General features: G+C 48.2%; 1 protein-coding gene across 9 annotated transcripts in view; it reads left to right on the top strand.

Moving 5' to 3' along the window:
- dzip1 (DAZ interacting zinc finger protein 1) overlaps positions 1-25,135 on the top strand; it is a 646,334-nt gene extending 621,199 nt beyond the window's left edge. For 6 of the 9 annotated variants that reach the window (XM_072476252.1, XM_072476251.1, XM_072476248.1 and 3 more), the window contains 2 exons: positions 14,991-15,168; positions 24,216-25,135. In XM_072476252.1, the coding sequence (XP_072332353.1) occupies positions 14,991-15,167 (177 nt within the window). In that variant the 3' untranslated portion in view covers position 15,168; positions 24,216-25,135. Of the gene's footprint in view, positions 1-14,990; positions 15,169-24,215 lie in introns of those variants that run through there. The other 3 variants (XR_011935128.1, XM_072476250.1, XR_011935127.1) reach the window with 2 other exon arrangements.
- The last annotated feature ends 2,312 nt before the right edge of the window (positions 25,136-27,447 follow it).

The raw sequence follows: 27,447 nt of genomic DNA, 5'->3' as shown, positions 1-27,447 counted from the left end.
AATCCACCGGGACCACCCCAGAGTCCAGTGAATATTGGTAAATTATCACTAGTGCATTTGCAATTTCCCTAGCCATCTCTTTTAGCACTCTGGGATGCATTCCATCAGGTCCAGGAGACTTGTCTACCTTTAGCCCCATTAACTTGCCCATCACTACCTCCTTGGTGATAACAATCCTCTCAAGGTCCTCACCTGTCATAGCCTCATTTCCATCAGTCACTGGCATGTTATTTGTGTCTTCCACTGTGAAGACCGACCCAAAAAACCTGTTCAGTTCCTCAGCCATTTCCTCATCTCCCATTATTAAATCTCCCTTCTCATCCTCTAAAGGACCAATATTTACCTTAGCCATTCTTTTTTGTTTTATATATTTGTAGAAACTTTTACTATCTGTTTTTATATTCTGAGCAGGTTTACTCTCATAATCTATCTTACTCTTCTTTATAGCTTTTTTAGTAGCTTTCTGTTGCCCCCTAATGGTTTCCCAGTCCTCTCGCCTCCCACTGATCTTTGCTACTTTGTATGTTTTTTCCTTCAATTTGATACTCTCCCTTATTTCCTTAGATATCCACGGTCGTTTTTCCCTCTTTTTACCGTCCTTCCTTTTTGTTGGTATAAACCTTTGCTGAGCACTGTGAAAAATCACTTGGAAGGTTCTCCACTGGTCCTCAACTGTTTCACCATAAACTCTTTGCTCCCAGTCTACGTTCGCTAGTTCTTCTCTCATCCCATTGTAATCTCCTTTGTTTAAGCACAAAACACTAGTGCTTGATTTTACCTTCTCACCCTCCATCTGTATTTTAAATTCCACCATATTGTGATCGCTCCTTCCGAGAGGATCCCAAACTGTGAGATCCTGAATCAATCCTGTCTCATCACACAGGACCAAATCTAGGACCGCTTGTTCCCTCGTAGGTTCCATTACATACTGTTCTAGGAAACTAACGCGGATACATTCTATAAACTCCTCCTCAAGGCTCCCTTGATCGACCTGGTTAAACCAATCGACAAAGAACAAAGAACAAAGAAATGTACAGCACAGGAACAGGCCCTTCGGCCCTCCAAGCCCGTGCCGACCATGATGCCCGACTAATCTTCTACACTTCCTGGGTCCGTATCCCTCTATTCCCAACCTATTCATGTATTTGTCAAGATGCCCCTTAAATGTCACTATTGTCCCTGCTTCCACGACGTCCTCCGGTAGTGACTTCCAGGCACCCACTACCCACTGCGAAAAATCTTGCCTCGTACATCTACTCTAAACCTTGCCCCTCTCACCTTAAACCTATGCCCCCTAGTAATTGACCCCTCTACCCCGGGGAAAAGCCTCTGACTATCCACTCTGTCTATGCCCCTCATAATTTTGTAGACCTCTATCAGGTCGCCCCTTAACCTCCTTCGTTCCAGTGAGAACAAACCAAGTTTATTCAACCGCTCCTCATAGCAAATGCCCTCCATACCAGGCAACATACTGGTAAATCTCTTCTGCACTCTCTCTAAAGCCTCCACATCCTTCTGGAAGTGTGGAGACCAGAATTGAACACTATACTCCAAGTGTGGCCTAACTAAGGTTCTAAACAGCTCCAACATGACTTGCCAATTCTTATACTCAATGCCCCGGCCAATGAAGGCAAGCATGCCGTATGCCTTCTTGACTACCTTCTCCACCTGTGTTGCCCCTTTCAGTGACCTGTGGACCTGTACTCCTAGACCTCTTTGACTTTCAATACTCTTGAAGGTTCTACCAGTCACTGTATATTCCCTACCTGCATTAGACCTTCCAAAATGCATTACCTCACATTTGTCCGGATTAAACTCCATCTGCCATCTCTCCGCCCAAGTCTCCAAACAATCTAAATCCTGCTGTATCCTCTGACAGTCCTCATCGCTATCCACAATTCCACCAACCTTTGTGTCGTCTGCAAACTTACTAATCAGACCAGTTACATTTTCCTCCAAATCATTTACATATACGACAAACAGCAAAGGTCCCAGCACTGATCCCTGTGGAACACCACTGGTCACAGCCCTCCAATTAGAAAAGCATCCTTCCATTGCTACTTTCTGCCTTCTATGACCTAGCCAGTTCTGAATCCACCTTGCCAGCTCACCCCTGATCCCGTGTGACTTCACCTTTTGTACTAGTCTACCATGAGGGACCTTGTCAAAGGCCTTACTGAATTCCATATAGACAACATCCACTGCCCTACCTGCATCAATCATCTTAGTGACCTCCTCGAAAAACTCTATCAAGTTAGTGAGACACGACCGCCCCTTCACAAAACCATGCTGCCTCTCACTAATACGTCCATTTGCTTCGAAATGGGTGTAGATCCTGTCTCGTAGAATTCTCTCCCTACCACTGAAGTAAGGCTCACCGGCCTGTAGTTTCCTGGATTATCCTTGCTACCCTTCTTAAACAGAGGAACAACATTGGCTATTCTCCAGTTCTCCGGGACATCACCGAAGACAGTGAGGATCCAAAGATTTCTGTCAAGGCCTCAGCAATTCCTCTCCAGCCTCCTTCAGTATTCTGGGGTAGATCCCATCAGGCCCTGGGGACTTATCTACCTTAATATTCTTTAAGACACCCAATACCTCGTCTTTTTGGATCTCAATGTGACCCAGGCTATCTACACACCCTTCTCCAGACTCAACATCTACCAATTTCTTCTCTTTGGTGAATACTGATGCAAAATATTCATTTAGTACCTCGCCCATTTCCTCTGGCTCCACACATAGATTCCCTTGCCTATCCTTCAGTGGGCCAACCCTTTCCCTGGCTACCCTCTTGCTTTTTATGTACGTGTAAAAAGCCTTGGGATTTTCCTTAACCCTATTTGCCAATGACTTTTCGTGACCCCTTCTAGCCCTCCTGACTCCTTGCTTAAGTTCCTTCCTACTTTCCTTATATTCCACACAGGCTTCATCTGTTCCCAGCCTTTTAGCCCTGACAAATCCCTCCTTTTCCTTTTTGACGAGGCCTACAATATCTCTCGTTATCCAAGGTTCCCGAAAATTGCCGTATTTATCCTTCTTCCTCACAGGATCATGCCGGTCCTGAATTCCTTTCAACTGACACTTGAAAGCCTCCCACATGTCAGATGTTGATTTGCCCTCAAACATCCGCCCCTAATCTATGTTCTTCAGTTCCCGCCTAATATTGTTATAATTAGTCTTCCCCCAATTTAGCACATTCATCCTAGGACCACTCTTATCCTTGTCCACCAGCACTTTAAAACTGACTGAATTGTGGTCACTGTTCCCGAAATCCTCCCCTACTGAAACATCTACCACCTGGCAGGGCTCATTCCCTAATACCAGGTCCAGTATCGCCCCTTCCCTAGTTGGACTGTCTACATATTGTTTTAAGAAGCCCTCATGGATGCTCCTTACAAACTCCGCCCCGTCTAAGCCCCTGGCACTAAGTGAGTTCCAGTCAATATTGGGGAAGTTGAAATCTCCCATCACCATGACCCTGTTGTTTTTACTCTTTTCCAAAATCTGTCTACCTATCTGCTCCTCTATCTCCCGCTGGCTGTTGGGAGGCCTGTAGTAAACCCCCAACATTGTGACTGCTCCCTTCTTATTCCTGATCTCTACCCATATAGCCTCACTGCCCTCTGAGGTGTCCTCCCGCAGTATAACTGTGATATTCTCCCTAACCAGTAGCGCAACTCCACCACCCCTTTTGCATCCCCCTCTATCCCGCCTGAAACATCTAAATCCTGGAACGTTTAGCTGCCAATCCTGCCCTTCCCTCAACCAGGTCTCTGTAGTGGCAACAACATCATAGTTCCAAGTACTAATCCAAGCTCTTAAGTTCATCTGCCTTACCCGTAATACTTCTTGCATTCAAACATATGCACTTCAGGCCACCAGACCCGCTGTGTTCAGCAACTTCTCCCTGTCTGCTCTGCCTCAGAGCCCCACTGTCCCTATTCCTTAGTTCTCCCTCAATGATCTCACCTTCTGACCTATTGCTCCCGTGCCCAGCCCCCTGCCATACTAGTTTAAAGCCTCCGTGTGACACTAGCAAACCTCGCGGCCAGGATATTTATGCCTCTCCAGTTTAGATGCAACCCGTCCTTCTTATATAGGTCACACCTGCCCCGGAAGAGCTCCCAGTGGTCCAGATAACGGAAACCCTCCCTCCTACACCAGCTGTTTAGCCACGTGTTTAGCTGCTCTATCTTCCTATTTCTAGCCTCACTGGCACGTGGCACAGGGAGTAATCCCGAGATTACAATCCTAGAGGTCCTGTCTTTTAACTTTCTGCCTAGCTCCCTGAACTCCTGCTGCAGGACCTCATGCCCCTTCCTGCCTATGTCGTTAGTACCAATATGTACAACGACCTCTGCCTGTTTGCCCTCCCCCTTCAGGATGCCCTCTACCCGTTCGGAGACATCCTGGACCCTGGCACCAGGGAGGCAACATGACCTGGAGTCTCTTTCACGTCCACAGAAGCGCCTATCTGTGCCCCTGACTATAGAGTCCCCTATTACTCTTGCTCTTCTGCGCTTTGACCCTCCCTTCTGAACATCAGAGCCAGCCGTGGTGCCACTGCTCTGGCTGCTGCTGTTTTCCCCTGATGGGCTATCCCCCCCGACAGTATCCAAAGGGGTATGCCTGTTCGAGAGGGGGACAACCACAGGGGATTCCTGCACTGACTGCCTGCCCTTTCTGGTGGTCACCCATTTCTCTGCCTGCACCTTGGGTGTGACCACATTTATATAATGCTTTCCGCCACCTGCATGCTCCTAAGTGCATCCAATTGCTGCTCCAACCGAACCATGCGGTCTGTGAGGAGCTCCAGTTGGGTGCACTTTCTGCAGATTAAGCCATCCGGGACACTGGAAGCCTCCCGGACCTGCCACATCTCACAGTCAGAGTACTGCACCCCTCTAACTGACATTGCGTCAATTAATTAAAATTAAAAGTTTTTTTTTAAAAATTCTATATTTTTAAATTTTTAAAAAAAAGTTAACTATCTGTTTCCTAGCACTAGATTTCTAATATAAATGCGAAAGCTAAATCTAGTACTCTCCGATCTCTGGCTTAGATACCCCTCTAAATTATAATTAAGTAATTATGTTTAATTAGTTACCAATGCTTAATTTTTTTAATTTAGTGTAGATTCCCAACCAGCCACTCAGGTCACAGCTTTTCTGTGATGTCACTTCAGTTTCCCCCCCGACACACACAATTTGAAAAAGGTATAAAAGTAAAAATGAGTAAAAATCACTTACTTACCTTCTGAGTGTCTGAGATGTTCTCAGGTTCTCTCCCTGACCGAGACTGCTCCTCCTCCTCCGAACGGCTCCCGAAACTAGGTCGATCTTTTAAAATCTCCGCTCTGACTCGCAGCTCCTGCGCTTTTTAAATCTCCCGACTCTCTCTCCTCTCGCGCTGTTTTCAATGACCCGGCTCCCTTTCCTCCTGCGCTTTTTAAATCTCCCGCGCTTTTTAAATCTCCTGGCTACCTCTCCTCCCGCGCTTTTTAAATCTCCCGGCTTTCTCTCCTCTCGCGCTGTTTTCAATGTCCCGGCTCTCTCTCCACTCGCGCTGTTTTCAATGTCCCGGCTCACTCTCCACTCGCGCTGTTTTCAATGTCCCGGCTCAGTCTCCACTCGCGCTGTTTTCAATGTCCTGGCTCACTCTCCTCACGCGCTGTTTTCAATGTCCCGGCTCTCTCTCTTCTCGCGCTGTTTTCAATGTAGATTAAAATCCCCCATGATAACTGCTGTACCATTTCTACATGCATCAGTTATTTCTTTGTTTATTGTCTGCCCCACCATAATGTTACTATTTGGTGGCCTATAGACTACTCCTATCAGTGACTTTTTCGCCTCACTATTCCTGATTTCCACCCAAATGGATTCAACCTTATCCTCCATAGCACCGATGTCATCCCTTACTGTTGCCCGGATGTCATCCTTAAATAACAGAGCTACACCACCTCGCTTACACCACTCTGACATTCCGAATAGTTTGATACCCTCGGATATTTAACTCCCAGTCGTGACCATCCTTTAACCATGTTTCAGTAATGGCCACTAAATCATAGTCATTCACGATGATTAGAATTTCGGCGGGAGCGGCGCGCAGGGGCCTGTCGGGAGGTGAGTATTGGCTTTAAAAATACTTACCTGGTCCCGTTTCTGTTCTTCTTTTCTGTGTTATTTTTTAAAAAAAAATTTATATAAGGCGGGAACCGGAAGTTCGACCCGCGGACATCTGGGAAGGTCCCCCCCCCCCCCCACCAATAAATTCTGGTGGAGAGGAAACCCGAGACACTACACGTGTAGTGTCTCCCACCCGCCCTCCTCCTCTAACCTAATAATAAGACCCATTGGTGTGAGGGAAGTGCCATATTTACATTATTTAAAAAAAAATTTTTTTTTTATTATTCAGATCTTGGTTGGATGTTAGAGGGATGGCAGGCAATGTTCCTCCTGCAGGATGTTTGAGGTGAGGGATGTTAGTGTCCCTGCTGATTTTACCTGCAGGAAGTGCAGCCATCTCCAGCTCCTCCAAGACCGAGTTTGGGAACTGGAGCTGGAGTTGGATGAACTTCGGATCATTCGGGAGGCAGAGGGGGTCATAGATAGCAGCTTCAGGGAATTAGTTACACCAATGATTGGAGATAGATGGGTAACTGTAAGAGGGACTGGGAAGAAGCAGTCCGTGCAGGGATCCCCTGCGGTCGTTCCCCTGAGTAACAAGTATACCGCTTTGGATACTTGTGGGGGGGGGGACTTACCAGGGGTAAGCCATGGGGTACGGGCATCTGGCACGGAGTCTGTCCCTGTTGCTCAGAAGGGAAGGGGGGAGAGGAGCAGAGCATTAGTAATTGGGGACTCGATAGTCAGGGGCACAGATAGGAGATTTTGTGGGAGCGAGAGAGACTCACGTTTGGTATGTTGCCTCCCAGATGCAAGGGTACGTGATGTCTCAGATCGTGTTTTCCGGGTCCTTAAGGGGAGGGGGAGCAGCCCCAAGTCGTGGTCCACATTGGCACTAACGACATAGGTAGGAAAGGGGACAAGGATGTCAGGCAGGCTTTCAGGGAGCTAGGATGGAAGTTCAGAACGAGAACAAACAGAGTTGTTATCTTTGGGTTGTTGCCCGTGCCACGTGATAATGAGATGAGGAATAGGGAGAGAGAGCAATTAAACACGTGGCTACAGGGATGGTGCAGGCGGGAGGGATTCAGATTTCTGGATAACTGGGGCTCTTTCTGGGGAAGGTGGGATCTCTACAGACAGGATGGTCTACATCTGAACCTGAGGGGCACAAATACCCTGGGGGGGAGATTTGTTAGTGCTCTTTGGGGGGGTTTAAACTAATGCAGCAGGGGCATGGGAACCTGGATTGTAGTTTTAGGGTACAGGAGATTGAGAGTATAAAGGTCAGGAGCACAGATTTGACTTCGCAGGAGGGGGCCAGTGTTCAGGTAGGTGGTTTGAAGTGTGTCTACTTCAATGCCAGGAGTATACGAAATAAGGTAGGGGAACTGGCAGCATGGGTTGGTACCTGGGACTTCGATGTTGTGGCCATTTCGGAGACATGGACAGAGCAGGGACAAGAATGGTTGTTGCAGGTTCCGGGGTTTAGGTGTTTTATTAAGCTCAGAGAAGGAGGAAAAAGAGGGGGAGGTGTGGCGCTGCTAGTCAAGAGCAGTATTACGGTGGCAGAGAGGATGCTAGATGGGGACTCTTGTTCCAAGGTAGTATGGGCTGAGGTTAGAAACAGGAAAGGAGAGGTCACCCTGTTGGGAGTTTTCTATAGGCCTCCAAATAGTTATATGGATGTAGAGGAAAGGATGGCGAAGATGATTCTGGATAAGAGCGAAAGTAACAGGGTAGTTATTATGGGAGACTTTAACTTTCCAAATATTGACTGGAAAAGATATAGTTCGAGTACTATATGGGTCGTTTTTTGTACAATGTGTGCAGGAGGGTTTCCTGCCACAATATGTTGACAGGCCAACAAGAGGCGAGGTCACATTGGATTTGGTTTAGGATAATGAACCAGGCCAGGTGTTAGATTTGGAGGTAGGAGAGCACTTTGGGGACAGTGACCACAATTCGGTGACATTTACGTTAGTGATGGAAAGGGATAAGTATACCCCGCAGGGTAGGAGTTATAGCTGGGGGAAGGGCAATTATGATGCCATTAGACATGACTTGGGAGGGGTAGGTTGGAGAAGTAGGCTGCAAGTGTTGGGCACACTGGATATGTGGAGCTTGTTCAAGGAACAGCTACTGCGTGTTCTTGATAAGTACGTACCGGGCAGGCAGGGAGGAAGGCGTCGAGCGAGGGAACCATGGTTTACCAAAGAAGTGGAATCTCTTGTTAAGAGGAAGAAGGAGGCGTATGTGAAGATGAGGTGTGAAGTTTCAGTTGGGGCGCTTGATAGGTACAAGGTAGCGAGGAAAGATCTAAAGAGAGAGCTAAGACGAGCAAGGAGGGGACATGAGAAGTATTTGGCAGGTAGGATCAAGGAAAACCCAAAAGCTTTCTAGAAGTATGTCAGGAATAAAAGAATGACTAGGGTAAGAGTAGGGCCAGTCAAGGACAGGGATGGGAAGTTGTGTGTGGAGTCTGAAGAGATAGGCGAGATACTGAATGAATATTTTTCGTCAGTATTCACTCAGGAAAAAGATAATGTTGTGGAGGAGAATGGTGAGATCCAGGCTATTAGAATAGATGGAATTGAGGTACGTAGGGAAGAGGTGTTGGCAATTCTGGACAGGCTGAAAATAGATAAGTCCCCGGGGCCTGATGGGATTTATCCTAGGATTCTCTGAGAGGCCAGGGAAGAGATTGCTGGGCCTTTGGCTTTGATTTTTATGTCATCATTGGCTACAGGAATAGTGCCAGAGGACTGGAGGATAGCAAATGTGGTCCCTTTGTTCAAAAAGGGGAGTAGAGACAACCCCGGCAACTATAGACCGGTGAGCCTCACGTCTGTTGTGGGTAAAGTCTTGGAGGGGATTATAAGAGACAAGATTTATTATCATCTAGATAGGAATAATATGATTAGGGATAGTCAGCATGGCTTTGTGAAGGGTAGGTCATGCCTCACAAACCTTATCAAGTTCTTTGAGAAGGTGACTGAACAGGTAGACGAGGGTAGAGCAGTTGATGTGGTGTATATGGATTTAAGTAAAGCGTTTGATAAGGTTCCCCACGGTAGGCTATTGCAGAAAATATGGAGGCTGGGGATTGAGGGTGATTTAGAGATGTGGATCAGAAATTGGCTCGCTGAAAGAAGACAGAGGGTGGTGGTTGATGGGAAATGTTCAAAATGGAGTTCAGTTACAAGTGGCGTACCACAAGGATCTGTTCTGGGTCCGTTGCTGTTTGTCATTTTTATAAATGACCTAGAGGAGGCCGCAGATGGGTGGGTGAGTAAATTTGCAGATGACACTAAAGTCGGTGGTGTTGTCGACAGTGCGGAAGGATGTTGCAGGTTACAGAGGGACATAGATAAGCTGCAGAGCTGGGCTGAGAGGTGGCAAATGGAGTTTAATGTAGAGAAGTGTGAGGTGATTCACTTTGGAAGGAATAACAGGAATGCGGAATATTTGGCTAATGGTGAAATTCTTGGACGTGTGGATGAGCAGAGGGATCTCGGTGTCCATGTACATAGATCCCTGAAAGTTGGCACACAGGTTGATAGGGTTGTGAAGAAGGCCTATGGAGTATTGGCCTTTATTGGTAGAGGAATTGAGTTCCGGAGTCAGGAGGTCATGTTGCAGCTGTACAAAACTCTGGTACGGCCGTATTTGGAGTATTGCCTACAGTTCTGGTCACCTCATTATAGGAAGGACGTGGAAGCTTTGGAACGGGTGCAGAGGAGATTTACTAGGATGTTGCCTGGTATGGAGGGAAAATCTTATGAGGAAAGGCTGATGGACTTGAGGTTGTTTTCGTTAGAGAGAAGAAGGTTAAGAGGAGACTTAATAGAGGCATACAAAATGATCAGGGGGTTAGATAGGGTGGACAGTGAGAGCCTTCTCACGCGGATGGAGATGGCTAGCACGAGGGGACATAGCCTTAAACTGAGGGGTAATAGATATAGGACAGAGGTCAGAGGTAGGTTCTTTACGCAAAGAGTGGCGAGGCCGTGGAATGCCCTACCTGCAACAGTAGTGAACTCGCCAACATTGAGGGCATTTAAAAGTTTATTGGATAAGCATATGGATGATAATGGCATAGTGTAGGTTAGATGGCTTTTGTTTTTTTGACTTCCCATGTCAGTGCAACATTGTGGGCCGAAGGGCCTGTACTGCACTGTATTGTTCTATGTTCTATGTTCTATTTGCGCCATCAACTCATTTACCTTATTCCGAATACTACGAGCATTCAGGTAAAGTACACTTATGTTGGCTTTTTAAACTCTGTTCTGAATCTTAACACCTCGATCAGTAACCTCTCCTAAGTTATATTTCCTCTTAACCTTTCTCCTAATTTTCCATGTCATTGAACCCGTATCATCATGTAACAACCTGCGGCGTCGCTTACCATTAATGTTTTCACTTCCCGTTTTATTCCTTTTCGTATTCCTGGTCCTATTCACTGAGCTCCCCTCAGTCACTGTACCTTGTACTGTCGCCCTTTTTGATTTTTGACTATGGCGTCTCTGCCTTACACTTTCCCCCTTACTGCCTTTTGTTTCTGTCCCTGTTTTACTACCTTCCAACTTCCTGCATCGGTTCCCATCCCCCTGCCACATTAGTTTAAACTCTCCCCAACAGCTCTAGCATAGAGGCACCTCCCTCCCCGAACATGGAGGACCCGCCCCCCCAACATAGAGCCCTCCCCCCCGAAGATGGAGGACACGCCCTTCCAGTATAGAGGGCCCCCCCCCTGAACGTAGCGGCCCCACCCCGCCAACACAGAGGCCCAGCCAACCCCCCTCCGACATAGAGGACCCACCCCGCCAAAATCGAGGCTTAGCCCCCCCCCCACAACATGGAGGACCCACCCCGCCAACATAGAGGCCCAGCCCCCTCCCCGCCGCACAACATGGAGGACCCCCCCCGCCAACATAGAGGCCCAGCCCCCTCCCCGCCGTACAACATGGAGGACCCGCCCTGCCAACATAGAGGCCCAGCCCCCTCCCCGCCCCACAACATGGAGGACCCGCCCCCCCCCTCAGCCGCAGCCCCATCCGTGTCTGTCCTGAGAGTGTCACAAGCGCTCACCTCTCCCGTATCATCAGCCAACACGGCAGTGAGCGCCGCTCGCGCAACTTATGCGATGCGGCGCCGCGACAATAATGTGGCCCGCGTATTCAACACCGGTCTGGGGCCGCTCCCCCCACGCTTCTCGCAGCTGACCTTATGCGCTGCAGGATCGCTGCTCCTAGAGGCCCGCTGACGCCGTCATTAAACGCTCCGCCGTTTACGACGGCGCCAACACTCTGCCACTATAACGGAGAATGCCATGTGCTGTGCTCATTCTTCCATCATACCGTGAGTAGCACGGTAGCATTGTGGATAGCACAATTGCTTCACAGCTCCAGGGTCCCAGGTTCGATTCCGGCTTGGGTCACTGTCTGTGCGGAGTCTGCACATCCTCCCCGTGTCTGCGTGGGTTTCCTCCGGGTGCTCTGGTTTCCTCCCACAGTCCAAAGATGTGTGGGTTAAGTGGATTGGCCATGGTAAATTGCCCTTAGCGTCCAAAATTGCCCTTAGTGTTGAGTAGCGTTACTGGGTTATGGGGATAGGGTGACGGTGTTGACCTTGGGTAGGGTGCTCTTTCCAAGAGCCGGTGCAGACTCGATGGGTCGAATGGCCTTCTTCTGCACTGTAAATTCTATGACTTGTCTCCAAATACCCTCCACTATTTCATGTCTGAAATGGGTCTTGTAGTCGGCAACAGGAAATTGCACCCTGTGGTCCTCGTCCTTCCCACTGTTACAACAGGTCTGGCACCATCTGTGGAGAGTGAAACGGGAGTTAATGTTTTGTGTCTGTGCGATACCTGAAGGAGAGAGATTCGAAACATTAACTGTTTTTTTCTCTCTCTACAGATGCTGCCAGACCTGCTGAGTTTTCCCAGAATTTTCTGTGTTTATTTCAGATTTCCAGCATCTGCAGTATTTTGGTTCTACCACAATATTAGGTGTTTATCTCCCCCCACACTCGTTTCCTACTTCCACATTAATATTGAGGCCCAAGATAAAGAATCCAAAATAAAATTCAGTGTAATTTCTGGAGGAAGTACGATCACTCCAAAAAATTTTTTTAAAAATAGTACCCAACTCTTTTTCTTTCCAATTAAGGGGCAATTTAGCGTGGCCAGTCCAGCTACACAGCACATCTTTTTGGGTTGTGGGTGTGAAACCCACGCAGACATGGGGAGAATGTGTAAATTCCACATGGACAGTGACCTGGAGTCGGGATCGAAACCGGGTGCTCAACGCCGTGAGGCAGCAGTGTTAACCACTGTACCACCTGTCGTGTTGGGTGTTCCGATACAGAAATGAACCAACACGGTTGTAGATAGCACAACTCTGTTTTATTATTCTGTACAATAATAACTATTAACTTCTGGCTGTGGTTCGTACTTCACCAGCTAGCCTGTGGACCCAGCACTAGCACTATCTTAGTGAGGCACTCAGCACATGCCTGAGTGGCATGCTGTGAGCTCTATGCTCTGAGTTATATCCTGGTAGAATGAGCAGGAACTGTGGTGTTCCCTGTCTTTATAGTGCGTGTGCTCTCACTGGTGATTGGCTGCGATGTTGTGTGTGTTGATTGGTCCGTCTACCTGTCCATCAGTATGTGTGTGTGATTGCACCATGATATGTTAATGTGGATATCATGACACCACTTTGCTGCCCTCTGTACAGCTAGTGTTGTCATAGATGTAAAATTACAGATCCTGTTTCCTTATTAGCTTTTATAGAGGCATAGAGTCATACAGCACAGAAAAGGGCCTTCGGCCCATCACATCTGCAGTAACAGCCACATAACTGTTCTAATCCCATTTTCCAGCATTTGGCTAGTACATATCTAAGTACTTCTTAAATTTAATGAGGATCTCTGCGCCAACCACCTTTTCAGGTTACGAGTTCCAAACTCCCACCACCTTATGGGTAAAAACATTTTTCCTCCATCCCTTACCTTAAATCTATGCCCCATGGTCATTTGACCCCTCTACCAGGTGGAAGGTTTCTTCCTGACTATCTATGCCTCTCATAATTTTATGCATAGCAATCATGTCCCCCTCAATCCCCTCTGCTCCAAGGAAAACAACCCCAGTCTATCCAATCTCTCTTCATAATTAAAACTCTCCAGCCCAGGCTACATCCTCGTAAATCTCCTCTGCTCCCTTTCCAGTGCTATCACATCCCTCCTATAATGTGGATTCCAGAACTGCACATAATACTCTCTGGCCTAATCAATGTTTTACACAAATCCAGCATAATCTCCCTGCTTTTAAACTTTATGGCCGGGAATCTCAACTAGCCGACGGGGCGGGCCATACCGATGCCGAGGAGTGGCGTGAAACACTCCGGCGTCAGGCCGCCCGGAAGGTGCAGAATCATCCGCACCTTCAGGGGTTAGGCCGGCACTGGCGGGGTTGGCGCCGCGCCAACCGGCGCCGAAGGGCCTCCGCCGGCCGGTGCGAGTTGGCGTATGCGCGGGAGCGCCAGCGTATACTGGCGTCATCCCAGCGCATGCGCAAGGGGGTTCTTCTCCACGCTGGCCATGGCGGGCCGTTACAGCTGCTGGCGCGGAGGGAAAGAGTGCCCCCATGGCACAGGCCAGCCCGCAGAGGGCGGAGAATCACCGGGGGGGGGGGGGCCACTGCCAACGGCCCCTAACCGGCGCGATGCGATTCCCGCCCCCACCGAAAAACCGGCGCCGGAGAATCTGGCAGCTGGCGTCGGGGCGGGATTCACGCCGCCCCCCGGCGATTCTCCTGCCCGGCGGGGGGTCGGAGAGTCCCGTCCTACGTCTCACATAATAAAGGCAAGGATACCACATATTTTCTTAACCACTGTATCCAACTACTCTTATTACCTTAAATGACCAATGTACATGGACACCAAGGTCCCTCTGATCCTCGATGCTTTCCAAGGTCCTGACGTTTATCATGTATTCCATTGCCTTGTTTTTCCTGCCCAAGTGCATCACCTCAACTTATCTGGATTGAATTCTATTTGCTACTGATCAGCCCATCTATACCCTCCTGTAATCAAAGGCTATCCTCCTCACTATTTACCACCCCACCAACTTTCGTATTATCCGCCAACTTACTGATGAACCCTCCTACATTCATATCTAAATCATTTATATAAATCAGAAACAGCAAGGGCCCCTGTGGTAACCCACCAGACACAGGCTTCCAGTCAGAGTAACACCCCTCGACCATCGCCCTCTGCTTCCTGCCACTCAGCCAATCTTGGATCCAATTTGCTAAGTTTCCTTGAATCCCAAGGGCTCTTACCTTCGCTATCAGTCTCCCATTTGGGGCCTTATCAAAAGTCTTGCTGAAGTCCAAGTAGACTACGTCAAATGCATTTTCCTCATCTACACACTTGGTCACCTGTTTGAAAAATTAAATCAAGTTGGTCACACATGACTTCCCTTTTTATTCCATTGTGCTGTAATTGTCAACTGCAATTTTTCCTGTAAAAATGTAAATAATTCTTATAATATTTATACCAATATGGGTAGCTGTAGAATTATCTTGAATAACTTATGTTACAGTAAATTTTATCAAATTGAAATTAGAGATCAATTTTATTTTTTTTGTTTTAAAATCCGAGAGGAAAGCACAGTGTGCAAATCATCTTATACCAACTACTTTACAAAACTGGCTGAAAAAAGAGTCATGATAAAGAGTTCATTTTAATTTGCCGTTACAATCTACCAGACAGCTGCCTGACAATTAAAATCCAATTCAAAGAGTGGTTATTTGCATTTTTCAACTGTCACCTGTGTTGAATTGAAATCTGTTTATAGTTCATCCAAGAGAAAAAAGATGATGTCTGGAAGGTCTCTTCAGTGGAGGATGATCAATGTCAATTGCCGAAGACTGAAAAAGGAAGAAGCAGCTCCACTGTGGCTAAAACTGGTGAAACAAATTCAGCACGTGGTATCAACTTCTTGAGTAAATCTTCAGAAAAAGCCACAAACTAAGGTTGGCGCTATATTAAACAGGCCAATTCAATCTGTTTGGGCAAGTAATACAGAATTTTATCTATGTAGCAATGGCTCCCCTATAAAATGTCTTATTGGATTCAATAAAACTACTATTTGTGCTTCCCCCTCCCTGATTGAGCTAGTTAAGACAATGAGCCAGATTCTCCGGCCTCGTTACTCTCTCAATCAAGCGAAACAAGGCCGGTATATAGCGGGAAAGTGCCGAAAACGAGAACCACGCCAGACGCCAAACAGTTTGTGATGCAACCGGCCAGGAGAATCCAATTATCACCACTTAAACCCTATTTCCATACTGTTAACAGAAACCACCCCTTATCCAACAGCCGCCTGTCATTCATCGGCCTCCTCAGCAAGTGCTCACGTTGGCGCCGGTTAGTACCCCTTTATTAAAAATGTGAACCTGGCGGAAGGACTTCTGTTGGGACCCGAGAAGGTGAGTAGCCATCTTTGCTCACAGGCAAAGAGCCCTGCTTGGCTTGCCACCCCAGTGCTTGTCAGGGCTTGGGAAACTCTCGGCTGGGGGTGGGGACCCTCCACATGGGTGGGCTGCCATGACAAGGGGGGGGGGGGGGGAGGCAGTGTCGGGATAACCAGTTCCGGGGGAAACTCTTGCCCCTGCCCGTCTCGCCCATCGACCACCCAAAACCCCCACCAACCGCCGAGGCCTCAGGCCGTGCAGTCCATCGACCACCCATAACCCCCACCAACTGCCGAGGCCTCTGGCCGTGCGGCCCATCGACCACCCATGACCCCCACCAACTGCCGAGGCCTCTGGCCTTGCGGCATCAACCACCCATAACCCGCATCAACTGCCGAGGCCTCTGGCCTTGCGGCCCATCGACCACCCATGACCCCCACCAACTGCCGAGGCCTCTGGCCTTGCGGCCCATCGACCACCCATGACCCCCACCAACTGCCGAGGCCTCTGGCCTTGCGGCCTATCGACCACCCTTAACCCCCACCAACTGCCGAGGCCTCTGGCCGTGCGGCCTATCGACCACCCATAGCCCCCACCAACTGCCGAGGCCTCTGGCCTTGCGGCATCAACCACCCATAACCCGCATCAACTGCCGAGGCCTCTGGCCTTGCGGCCCATCGACCACCCATGACCCCCACCAACTGCCGAGGCCTCTGGCCTTGCGGCCCATCGACCACCCATGACCCCCACCAACTGCCGAGGCCTCTGGCCGTGCGGCCTATCGACCACCCATAGCCCCCACCAACTGCCGAGGCCTCTGGCCTTGTGGCCTATCGACCACCCTTAACCCCCACCAACTGCCGAGGCCTCTGGCCGTGCAGCTGAAGACTTGCTTTTTAACAAAATGTTCTTATTGAGGTTTTTAGTAATATACAGAACAAAGATAAGCATAGACATACATTTGAAAACCAAAGAAAAATAAATAAAAATATACATATATTGGTCAGCTTCTGTTATTTACATCAGTTGTCTTACGTTATTTACAATGATGTGGAGATGCCGGAGTTGGACTGGGGTGAGCACAAGTCTTACAAGACCAGGTTAAAGTCCAACAGGTTTGTTTCGATATCACTAGCTTTCGGAGCGCTGCTCCTTCCTCAGGTGAATGAAGAGGTATGTTCCAGAAACATATATATAGACAGATTCAAAGATGCCAGACAATGCTTGGAATGCGAGCATTAGCAGGTGATTAAATCTTTACAGATCCAGAGATGGGGTAACCCCAGGTTAAAGAGGTGTGAATTGTGTCAAGCTTTATTTACAATGGTTACAGATTCTTGTTTTTCATTTTCCAGTCGACGTTTAGTTCTGGCTGGGTCCCCTGCTTTCCCTCTCCCCCCTTTCTTCCTGACCCTCCTCCCCCTCTGACCACCTGGGGTGCCTCCTTCTCTCGTCTGCTCTTGTGTCCTGCTCCAGTTGAGTTTGCGGGATGCCGTGTATTTTGTTATTTGCTGAGCATGGTTGGGTTCCATGGTTCCTTATTCCACCCCCCCCCCCCCCCCCCCAACCACTCTTCCCCCACCCCTCTATCCTTGTTATACCATGACTACCCTCTCCTTTTCTTTGGCTTATTGGCTGTTGGCTACAAACAGTTCTTGGAACAACTGGGTGAATGGCTCCCATGTTTTGTGGAAGCCCTCTCCGACCCTTGGATGGTGAATTTAGTTTTCTCCATCTGGAGAAATTCCGATAGGTCAGACAGCCTGGAGCTTGGGTGGTGCCGCTGATCACCAGCCGAACAGGATTCTCCGGGGGCCGATTAGGGACACAAGGGCAAGGGCGTCAGCCCTCTTCCCCGTGAAGGGATCTGGCTGTTCTGATTCACCTGAGGAAGGAGCAGCGCTCCGAAAGCTAGTGACATCGAAACAAACCTGTTGGACTTTAACCTGATGTTGTAAGACTTCTTACTGATACCCTAAGACTGCCACTTTTGGGCAAGGCTCCACCCTCATGCCCACCACCTTGGATATTGCCTCAAACTAGGCTGTCCAAAACCCAACAAGTCCGGGGCAAGACTAGAACATATGGGCGTGGTTGGTCGAGCCTCCTTGGCACCGTTCGCATTTGTCCTCAACCTCCGGGAAGAACCTGCTCATTCCGGTTCTAGTTAAGTGTGCTCTGTGTACTACTTTTAGCTGCATTATGCTTAGGCTTGCGAATGTGGAGGTGGAGTTGACCCTGTGAATGCTTAGATCCAGAGTCCCCTCCCTATTTCAACCCAAAGTCCTCTTCCCACTTTTCTCTTGTCTCGTCAATTTGAGTGTTAGCCCTCCTTGACTCCTCCCAGTTTCTGCAGTGCTTCCAAGTCCATCTCCTACCCTGCTTGACTGGCATGTCCAGTCCACTGAGGAACTGCTTCATCCTCAAGTCCCTTTTGGAGGCTAAGAGGTGTACAAGCCCGGTAGAAGGTCTTGAATGTTTTGTTGACCTTTTCCAGCTCCCCTACTAGTTTGCCTCTGCTGTCCCTAATCTGGGCTATTTCATGGCTGCCAGCTTCCTCAGCTGGTGAGCCGGCAGCAGCTGGGCTTCTCTCCATGCTCGTACAGAGTTCCCCATGCCTGGCTGTGTTGGTACACTGCTTTCCTCATGGAGAGCAGGTCAAAGTCCCATTTATAGCTTTTTCCTCCCTCTACCGTCAGGGCCTTGGAGAATTACCAGTCTACTTTCAGTATGGAGTCGACTAGCTGTTGCCGAGCCACCCTCTCTTCCCTACTTCTCCATGCTTTGTAAGCGATTATTTCACGCCTGATCATAGCCTCCAGTGCCTCCCAGAACGTGGAGGGTGAGACCCCCCCATTCTGGTTGTTAGTAATATATTCGTCCATGGCCTGTGATATTTTCTGGTAGAAAGCCTTATGGACCAGAAAATGAAATGAAAATCGCTGAGGGCCGTGTCCAACCTCCATGGGGACGGGACGTTGGGCACGGCCAGTCTCCAAATTCACATACACGTATTTTGGAGCGTGGCGGAAATTACAATCGCAGAATATTAGGCTCTTACTAGCCCTGGAAGCATCAATTTCTCCACTATAAAGAAGTCGATCCGTGAATATACTTTGTGTACTTGGGAGATGAAGGAGAACTTCTTCTCCCCTGGGTGGGTGAACCGCCATGGGTCCACTGCCCCCATCTGCTTCATGAAAGTGCCGAGTTCTTTCGCCATGTTGGAGGTCTTTCCTGTTTTGGGATTCAACCAGTCTGTCCAAGGATCCTGAATGCAGTTCAGGGAGGCAGTAGCACAGTGGTATTGTTACTAGACGAGTAATCCAGAGACCCAAGGTAACGCTCCGGGGTCCCGAGTTCGAAACCTACCATGGCAGATGGTGAAATTTAAATTCAATAAAAACCCAAATCTGGAATTAGAAGTCTAATGATGACCATGAAACTATTGTCAATTGTCGTAAAAACCCATGTCGTGAACCCTGGCTCACAAATGTCCTTCGGGGAAGCAAATCTGCCATCCTTACCCGGTCTGGCAGTTGTGTGGTTGACTCTTTACCGCCTCCTCTGATTGAAAGTGGCAGCACGGTAGCATAGTGGTTAGCACTGTGGCTTCACAGCACCAGGGTCCCAGGCTCGATTCCCGGCTGGGTCACTGCCTGCGGAGTCTGCACGCTCTCCCCGTGTCTGCGTGGGTTTCCTCACACAAGTCTCGAAAAGTTACCTAAATTGCTGTTAGATATTTTGGACATTCTGAATTCTCCCTGTGTCCCCGAACAGGCGCCGGAATGTGGCAACGAGGGGATTTTCACAGTAACTTCATTGCAGTGTTAATGTAAGCCTACTTGTGGCAATAAAGATACTTAAATAGTTTTTAAAAATGGCCTAGCAAGCCACTCCGGTCAAGGGCAATTAAGGCAACAAATGTTGGGCCAGCCAGCGATGCCCCAAATCCCAAGAATAAAGGCCCAGCATGATTCGCGGTCATTTCCTCCAGGGTCTTTTTTCTAAACTCCGTGTCGTCCCGATTGGGAGCGTCCAGGCACCGCTGACCATGTCCCCCTGGATCGGTAACCGTCCTTGTCGCCTTAAACACCGTCCTCTTATTTAACAGTATGGCTACCATCCTGGCCCTCTTCCCGTAGCAGAAATGACAGGTTTGTCCCGCCCAGCCCTTCCTTACCTGCACTCGGCCCTTCTCTCTCAGGTGCATCTCTTGGAGGAAGACTATGTTGGCTTTCAAGCTTTTCAGGTGGACGAAGACTCTGGATCTTTTCACTGGGCCATTAAGTCCCCTGACTTTCCAGGTGACTATCCTCATGGTGTTTTTGTCCCCCCGCTCCTGCGGGATCAACCATCTTACCTGGTGGACGTGCCCCTGCACTCTTGGGTTTGCCTTGTTAGGGGGCCGTCCAAGATGGCCGGTCACCATTCTCGCCATGAGCCTGTGCCCCAGCGGTCCGGGGTTTCCCATTGTCCAGATACTACCCAACATGGCCGCCAATTGGGTGAAGTTCCCTTCTCTGAGCTCCCTATCTGCCATCCAAAGACCAGAGAACAAAGAACAGTACAGAACATAGAACATAGAACGATACAGCGCAGTATAGGCCCTTCGGCCCACGATGTTGCACCGAAACAAAAGCCATCTAACCTACACTATGCCATTATCATCCATATGCTTATCCAATAAACTTTTAAATGCCCTCAATGTTGGCGAGTTCACTACTGTTGCAGGTAGGGCATTCCACGGCCTCACCACTCTTTGCGTAAAGAACCTACCTCTGACCTCTGTCCTATATCTATTACCCCTCAGTTTAAAACTATGTCCCCTCGTGCCAGCCATTTCCATCCGCGGGAGAAGGCTCTCACTGTCCACCCTATCTAACCCCCTGATCATTTTGTATGCCTCTATTAAGTCTCCTCTTAACCTCTTTCTCTCCAACGAAAACAACCTCAAGTCCATTAGCCTTTCCTCATAGGATTTTCCCTCCATACCAGGCAACATCCTGGTAAATCTCCTCTGCACCCGCTCCAAAGTCTCCACGTCCTTCCTATAATGCGGTGACCAGAACTGTACGCAATACTCCAAATGCGGCCGTACCAGAGTTTTGTACAGCTGCAACATGACCTCATGACTCCGGAACTCAATCCCTCTACCAATAAAGGCCAACACTCCATAAGCCTTCACAACCCTATCAACCTGGGTGGCAACTTTCAGGGATCTATGTACATGGACACCTAGATCCCTCTGCTCATCCACACAGAAACGGGCCCTTCTGCCTTCCAAGCCTGCGCCGACCATGGTACCTGCCTAAACTAAAATCGTATGCACTTAGAGAGTCCGTATCCTTCCATTCCCACCCTGTGGGCAGCACGGTAGCACAGTGGTTAGCACTGTGTCTTCACAGCACCAGAGTCCCAGGTTTGATTCCCCGCTGGGTCACTGTCTGTGTGGAGTCTGCACGTTCTCCCCGTGTCTGCGTGGGTTTCCTCTGGGTGTTCCAGTTTTCTCCCACAAGTCCTGAAAGAAGTGCTGTTAGGTGAATTGGACATTCTGAATTCTCCCTCTGTGTACCGAACAGGCGCCGGAATGTTATGACTGGGGGTTTTTCATAGTAACTTAATTGCAGTGTTCATGTAAGTCTACTTGTGACAGTAGAGATTATTATTTATATTATTTGTCTAGATGCCCTTAAAGTCAATATAAGGAAAGTTAAAATCATGCACCACAATAACCACAACACTCCACAACACTCTGCATCTTTCCATGATCTGTCTGCATATCTGCTCCTCAATCTCCCGCTGGCTTAGATTTGTAGTAAACCCCAATACTGTGACAGCATCCTTCCTATTCCTGAGCTCTACCCATATTGCCTCGCTGCCTGAATCTTCCAAGGTGTCCTCCCTCAACACAGCTGTGATATCCTCCTTAACTAAGAATGCAACTCCCCCTCTATCCTACCTGAAGCATCTAAATCCTGGAATGTTTAGTTGCCAATCCTGTCCCTCTTTCAACCAAGTTTCTGTAATAGCAACAGGGAGTGGGGGGAGGGTGAAAACGCCACACGGGGAACACAGGGACAGAAACAGCAAGGGCATTAAGCTGGCAACAACAGGCCGGACGTGGTGACGGAACAAAATAACATCATAATTCCACATACAAATTGGTGGGCAGCACGGTAGCACAGTGGTTATCACTGTGGCTTCACAGCGCCAGGGTCCCAGGTTTGATTCCCCGCAGGGTCACTGTCTGTGCGGAGTCTACACGTTCTCCCCGTGTTTGCGTGGGTTTCCTCCGAGTGCTCCGGTTTCCTCCCACAGTCCAAAGATGTGCAGGTTAGGTGGATTGGCCATGAAAAATTGCCCTTAGTGTCCAAAAAGGTTAGGAGGGGTTATTGGGTTACGGGGATAGGGTGGAAGTGAACGATTAAGAGGGTTGGTGCAGACTCGCTGGGCCGAATGGCCTCCTTCTGCACTGTATGTTCTATGTTCAAATCCAAGTTCTAAGTTCATCTGTCTTACCTGAAATACTCCTCACATTGAAACTAATACACTTCAGCCCACCAGCCCCGCTACGTTGACCAACCACTCCCTGCCTGTTCTTCCTCTTAATCGTACTGGCCTTAGTCTGTAGCTCTCCCTCAGTTATTTCTCCCGCTGACCTACTGCTCTGGTTCCCACCCCCCTGCCATACTTGGCACTGCAATCTATTTCTCTGCCTTCCACTTTTCTCCTTACTAGCTTTTATTTCTATCCCCTCTTTACTACCCTCTGACTTTCTGCATTGGTCCCAATCCCCCTACCACATTAGTTTAATGCTCTCTGCTGCCCTCAATCTCTCTTTCCTCCCTCATCCCCAGAATGAGGCAGTACAATCCCACGCAATGTGTTCAACATTTTGGTTCACAGTTGGCAACTCAAAAAGTAAGAGTATCTTCGATGGATTCTTCATCACTGTCTCTGCTGACGTTTCTCGAGTCCGTTCTCCAGGACAAACTTGTTCGCGTCCGCAGGGGCCGTGAAAAGTGCTCCCTGCCTTGGAATGTGACCCACAGCTTGGCTGTGTACAGCATCACAAAGTTTATGCTGCTCTTGTCCAGCATGACCTTCCCAGTTACAGTTTTTGGTTTGTCTCGCCCAGCACAGGATTTGTTCCCGGTCTTGATACCGGTGCATTTTGGTGATTACCGCCCTCGGCTGTTCCCCGGCTCTGGGCTTTGGATGAAGCGACCGGTGTGCTCTGTCTATTTCTGGTGGGTTGGGGAAGCTGTCCTTACCCACCAGGTTGCCCAAAACAGACACAAGACAGACAAACACAGAGGAGTGGAAAGGAGTAAAATAATAAGGAATAGGGTAACAAATAAGGTTATTTGTCGCTGGCTTTCTTCCCAGCACGGTGAGTGATCAAAGCCCCAGTATACAGTTGGTGGGGTCTTCTGCAGAAACAGTCATTCAGTACTCATAGACAGTAGGATTTCTTCTGATGAGACAGGTAGCCTTTATTTAACTGGGACTTCAACTCAGAGGTCCACCTTTGAGCCTACGTCTCTCTTGAGACTCTGACACCAAGCCCAGCTTCCAGCCCTGATTCTAATCTCAATCCTGTTTAGTTTCAATAAAATGACATCCAGCCTTACTGGATTCTTCTTCCTTTCCTGCAATTGGCCTCCCTCCTCCCTACATCCTGAGTTGCCCCCAAAATCCTTGATCTTCCCTTGACTGCTCATCCATGATAACTGATGGCTTCCATCCACGATCCCCCATGACCTTCCATTCACAATCAATGCCTTTCTCCTCTCTGTTCTCCAACTGCAGCATTACCAGTGCAGGCCTTCTAGTCCAATTACTGGCCAGCCTGAAAATATGTTTGGTAGCCAACTGGGAAACAGAGAAAAGAATTAAAAGATATTTGTTATAACCCTGCAGGAGGCCCAGGGATCTGGAACATCAGAGTCCCTGCGCTCTCACCTGAATATGATCCACCCAGATGAGGAGGCAGGGCTAACCCCTCTGTTCAAAGGACTGCTGAGATATAAATACCCCAGCCCAGGTGAGGGCCAGGGAATAGGAGACACGTTGAGGCGCAGGAGGAGTGTATAAGTAACCTTTTTTGCTACAAACACCACTTCCGGATGGTCGCCTGTCTGAGACATTACAATATTCCCTCCACCACCTCCTGTTGACTATAAAGGCCATTGTTACTCAAATGTCCAGCCTAATATGAGCCAACAATATTGCAGTATTTAGTCTTTGTGTTCCAAGCATGACTTGAATGTATGAAAGAGCTGGAATATTACCTTGAATGTGTAGTATAGCCTCGTTGAAGCTACAAAGTTGAGAATAAACTTAATGTGATAGCTGTCCTGTGGCTATACTCCTCAAATAAATACATTATTGCATGGACAGTCTTCTTCAGGCCTGATAACTTATTCTTCATTTGATTCCAAGCTACCTTAACCTGAATTTTATTCCTGCCATGACATTTTACATCTGTTTAAACGTTATAATGATGCTACATAAGATATAAGTTCTAAAATAAGACAACAGTTACTTGAGTTAGGTGCATTATGTATTGCATCTAATCTTTTGTTTTATTTTTCTCTCAGTGATGGAAGTATTGCATGGTGATGTGACCATTCCTCTACCTAAATGGCAATTCAATCATTTGAACAGACTGGAGTAACTTGTCTGAAGGTATAGATCTACGGTTATCTACGCTGTGGAGAAGATGGATAAGAAGGAGACAAATGCCTTAAAATAAGTCGCTTGTGCACACTGTATTTGTCAGCTTTTCCCTTGCTTCCATTTCTGATTGTCCATTTTGGTTTCGTGAGGAGCAATACATGCTTTGAATGTATTATTTTGTTGTGTATTTTCAATGTTATGAAAAGCTGTTTATTTCCATAGTTTTAAAATAATCTTGAACACAAATTTTCATCAGTAGGATATGTAGAGAACAGTATAAACTTAGGTTTCTCACCTTTCATTATTTGTGTACAAGATATTGTTTAGCTTACTTAATTTTTAAAAATTATTTAATTGCCTGTCAGAAACTGACTTGTTGGTTTCGGTATAACTCTTGTCAGGTGCATTGTACCACAATGGGTAGTGTCTGTGCTTCTTAATCAAAAGTTCCATGTTTGAGTCCCACTCCAGGACATGGTGATACTGGACGTTTGCATGGAGAGGGTGGATGGGTGGTGCAGCGACCGACTCGGCACGGGGTGAACGCAATGTTCCTCAGTGGGGGTAGGAGCCACTCCTGGTTGGCTGGGCAGTAGAGTGACATTTACAGGGGGTAATTGTTTGCTCCATGAGGGGAGAGAGACACACTGACGCTTAAGAGGTAATGACACCATTAACGTATCTCACCCACCCTCTGGCTGCAATCCACAGAGCTGCGTGTCATGGTCACGACGCGATGGAAAAATTATATATATTCCTCAACTGGAATATTTCAAAAGTTTTTTTTTCTATGCTGTTAAAAATAAAGAATTGCTGAGCTAACAAATGGTTCAGTCAGTCATCTGATGCTTTGCTGGGTTTAAATGTCATGAAGAGTCTGGTCCAACTACCTCCGCAGAAGGGAAAACTTGCATAGGGCGCAATCTAATCGATTTGCAATAGAGTTCCGTGTCAAGTGTGTTTAGCCGGGCGTTTCCAGGAGGCGCTCATAGTGCTGAGAAAGACCACGCTATTGAACGGCCCTCGCAAGTGCTGTTCCACATGGTCCCCGTTTATGAAGTTCGCCAAGATGATGGGGTTAGATCCCAATGCCTCAGGTAGATCAGGCGAGCTTCACATTAGAGTGAAACTAACTATTCACTCAAATACGCAGATTTGTCAAATACTAATCCCATCCACAATGGCCGCAAGAACAGGAACGCGACGCGGCGAGAAGATAGACTCTACGGCATGGAGACAAGCCTTTCGGCCCAAACTGATCCATGCCAAACAAAAAGCCCAACTAAGCTAATCCCATTTGCCTGAATTTGGCCCATATCCCTCTAAACCTCTCCTATCAAGTATCTGTCCAAATGCCTTTTAAATGTTGCCAATGTCCCTGCCTCAACCACTTCCTATGGCAGCTCATTCCACATATGTAGCACCCTTTGTATAAAAAGGTTGCTCCTCAGGTTCCCATTCTTTTCCCTCTTAACTTAAACCTATGGCCTCTAGTTCTCAATTCCTCAACCCTGGGAAAACGACTGAGTGCATTCATCCTAACCATACCTCTCATGATCTTATACCCCTTAGTCTCCTACGCTCCAAAGAAAAAAGTCCTAGCCTGTCCAATCTCGCCCTATAGCTCAGTCCCTTGAATCTTGGCAACATCCTTGTAAATCTCTTCTTCACTCTCTCCAGTTTGATAACATCTTTCCTATAGCAAGGCGACCAATACTGAAAACAATACTCCAGGTGTGGCCTCCCAATGTCCTGTACAACTACAACATAACTTTCCAACTTCTATACTCAAAGCCTTCTTCACTGCCTAATCTACCTGTGACTCCACCTTTCGGGAACCGTGCACCTGAACTCCAAGGTCCCTCATGGCCATAATCCCCCCAGAATAGTGCAAATGGCTAAAGTATTATCAGTCCACAGGTTTAACAAAGAGAGCTTCAGTTAGTTATCCTGACACCAATGTCTCCAAAAACAAAAGGAGTCCCGACTCCAATTAAACAGCTAGATTCCAGTCGTCGGAATATACATCCTGAGTCCAACATCGAGCGGGTGTCACATGACCTCCATCACCCCAAGCTGCACTGTAATCTCATCTGTTGGAACTGAATACCGGCAGTTCCTGTTTGACCAGAAAAGTGAAGAGAACTCCAGGCCACAGCCTGCCCTGTTTACCATCAAGCCAGTGGCAGTAGGGGCAGCACGGTGGTGAAGTGGGTTAGCCCTGTTGCCTCACGACGCCGAGGTCCCAGGGTCGATCCTGGCTCTGGGTCACTGTCCGTTTGGGGTTTGCACATTCTCCCCATGTTTGCGTGGGTTTCGCCCCCACAACCCAAATATGTGCAAGCTAGGTGGATTGGCCACGCTAAATTGCCCCTTAATTGGAAAAAATGAATTGGTTACTCTAAATTTATTTTTAAAAAGCCAGTGTCAGTAGAAAGACCTCAGACACTCATCAAATCTACCAGCTGCTGAAACCTCAGAACTCATGACTCCAAACTAATTCATTCTACATGCCCTTTCCTGTCATGCAATTCACTCTACTGAAAGACAAAACCTTTGAAAAGCAGCCCACCTCCCTTTGGAAGGAGCATTCCAGTTGACTTCTGGGGCGAAATTCTCCTACCTGCCCCGCCACATTTCTGCGTCGACCGGCCGGCGGGAGTCTCCGTAACACCGGCCGGTCAATGGGGTTTCCCATTGTGGGGCAGCCCCACGCCGTCGGGAAACCCCCCGGTGCCGGCAGAACGGAGACTCCCGCCGGCGGAGAATGACGCCCCTGATTCTGGACTCTGGAAACAGCCTATACCAGTATTTTATTGTGGTCGTGCCCCGAATCCTCTTACTTTTTCCCTATCCACAATAATTGTAAGAAGTCTTACAACACCAGGTTGAAGTCCAACAGATTTGTTTCAAATCACTAGCTTTCGGAGCACTGCTCCTTCCTCAGGTGAATGCCACAGGGGGATGAGCCCACTTGCCCATTAATATTCCTTCCTGGGTACCCAAAATAATGGTCAATGATTACAGAACTCAGCAGGCAACCCTGCTCCTCGCTGGTCCTCCAACCGTGGCTGCCCCCCCACCCCCTCCCCCCTCTCGCCTGCCCTCCCCAGTGAGCTCTGTGCACAGGACCCAACAATTAACGCATAGGTC

Source organism: Scyliorhinus torazame, chromosome 15 (genome assembly GCF_047496885.1).
Source record: "Scyliorhinus torazame isolate Kashiwa2021f chromosome 15, sScyTor2.1, whole genome shotgun sequence".
Lineage (NCBI taxonomy): Eukaryota > Metazoa > Chordata > Chondrichthyes > Carcharhiniformes > Scyliorhinidae > Scyliorhinus > Scyliorhinus torazame.
This window is presented reverse-complemented; position numbering and strand designations above follow the sequence as displayed.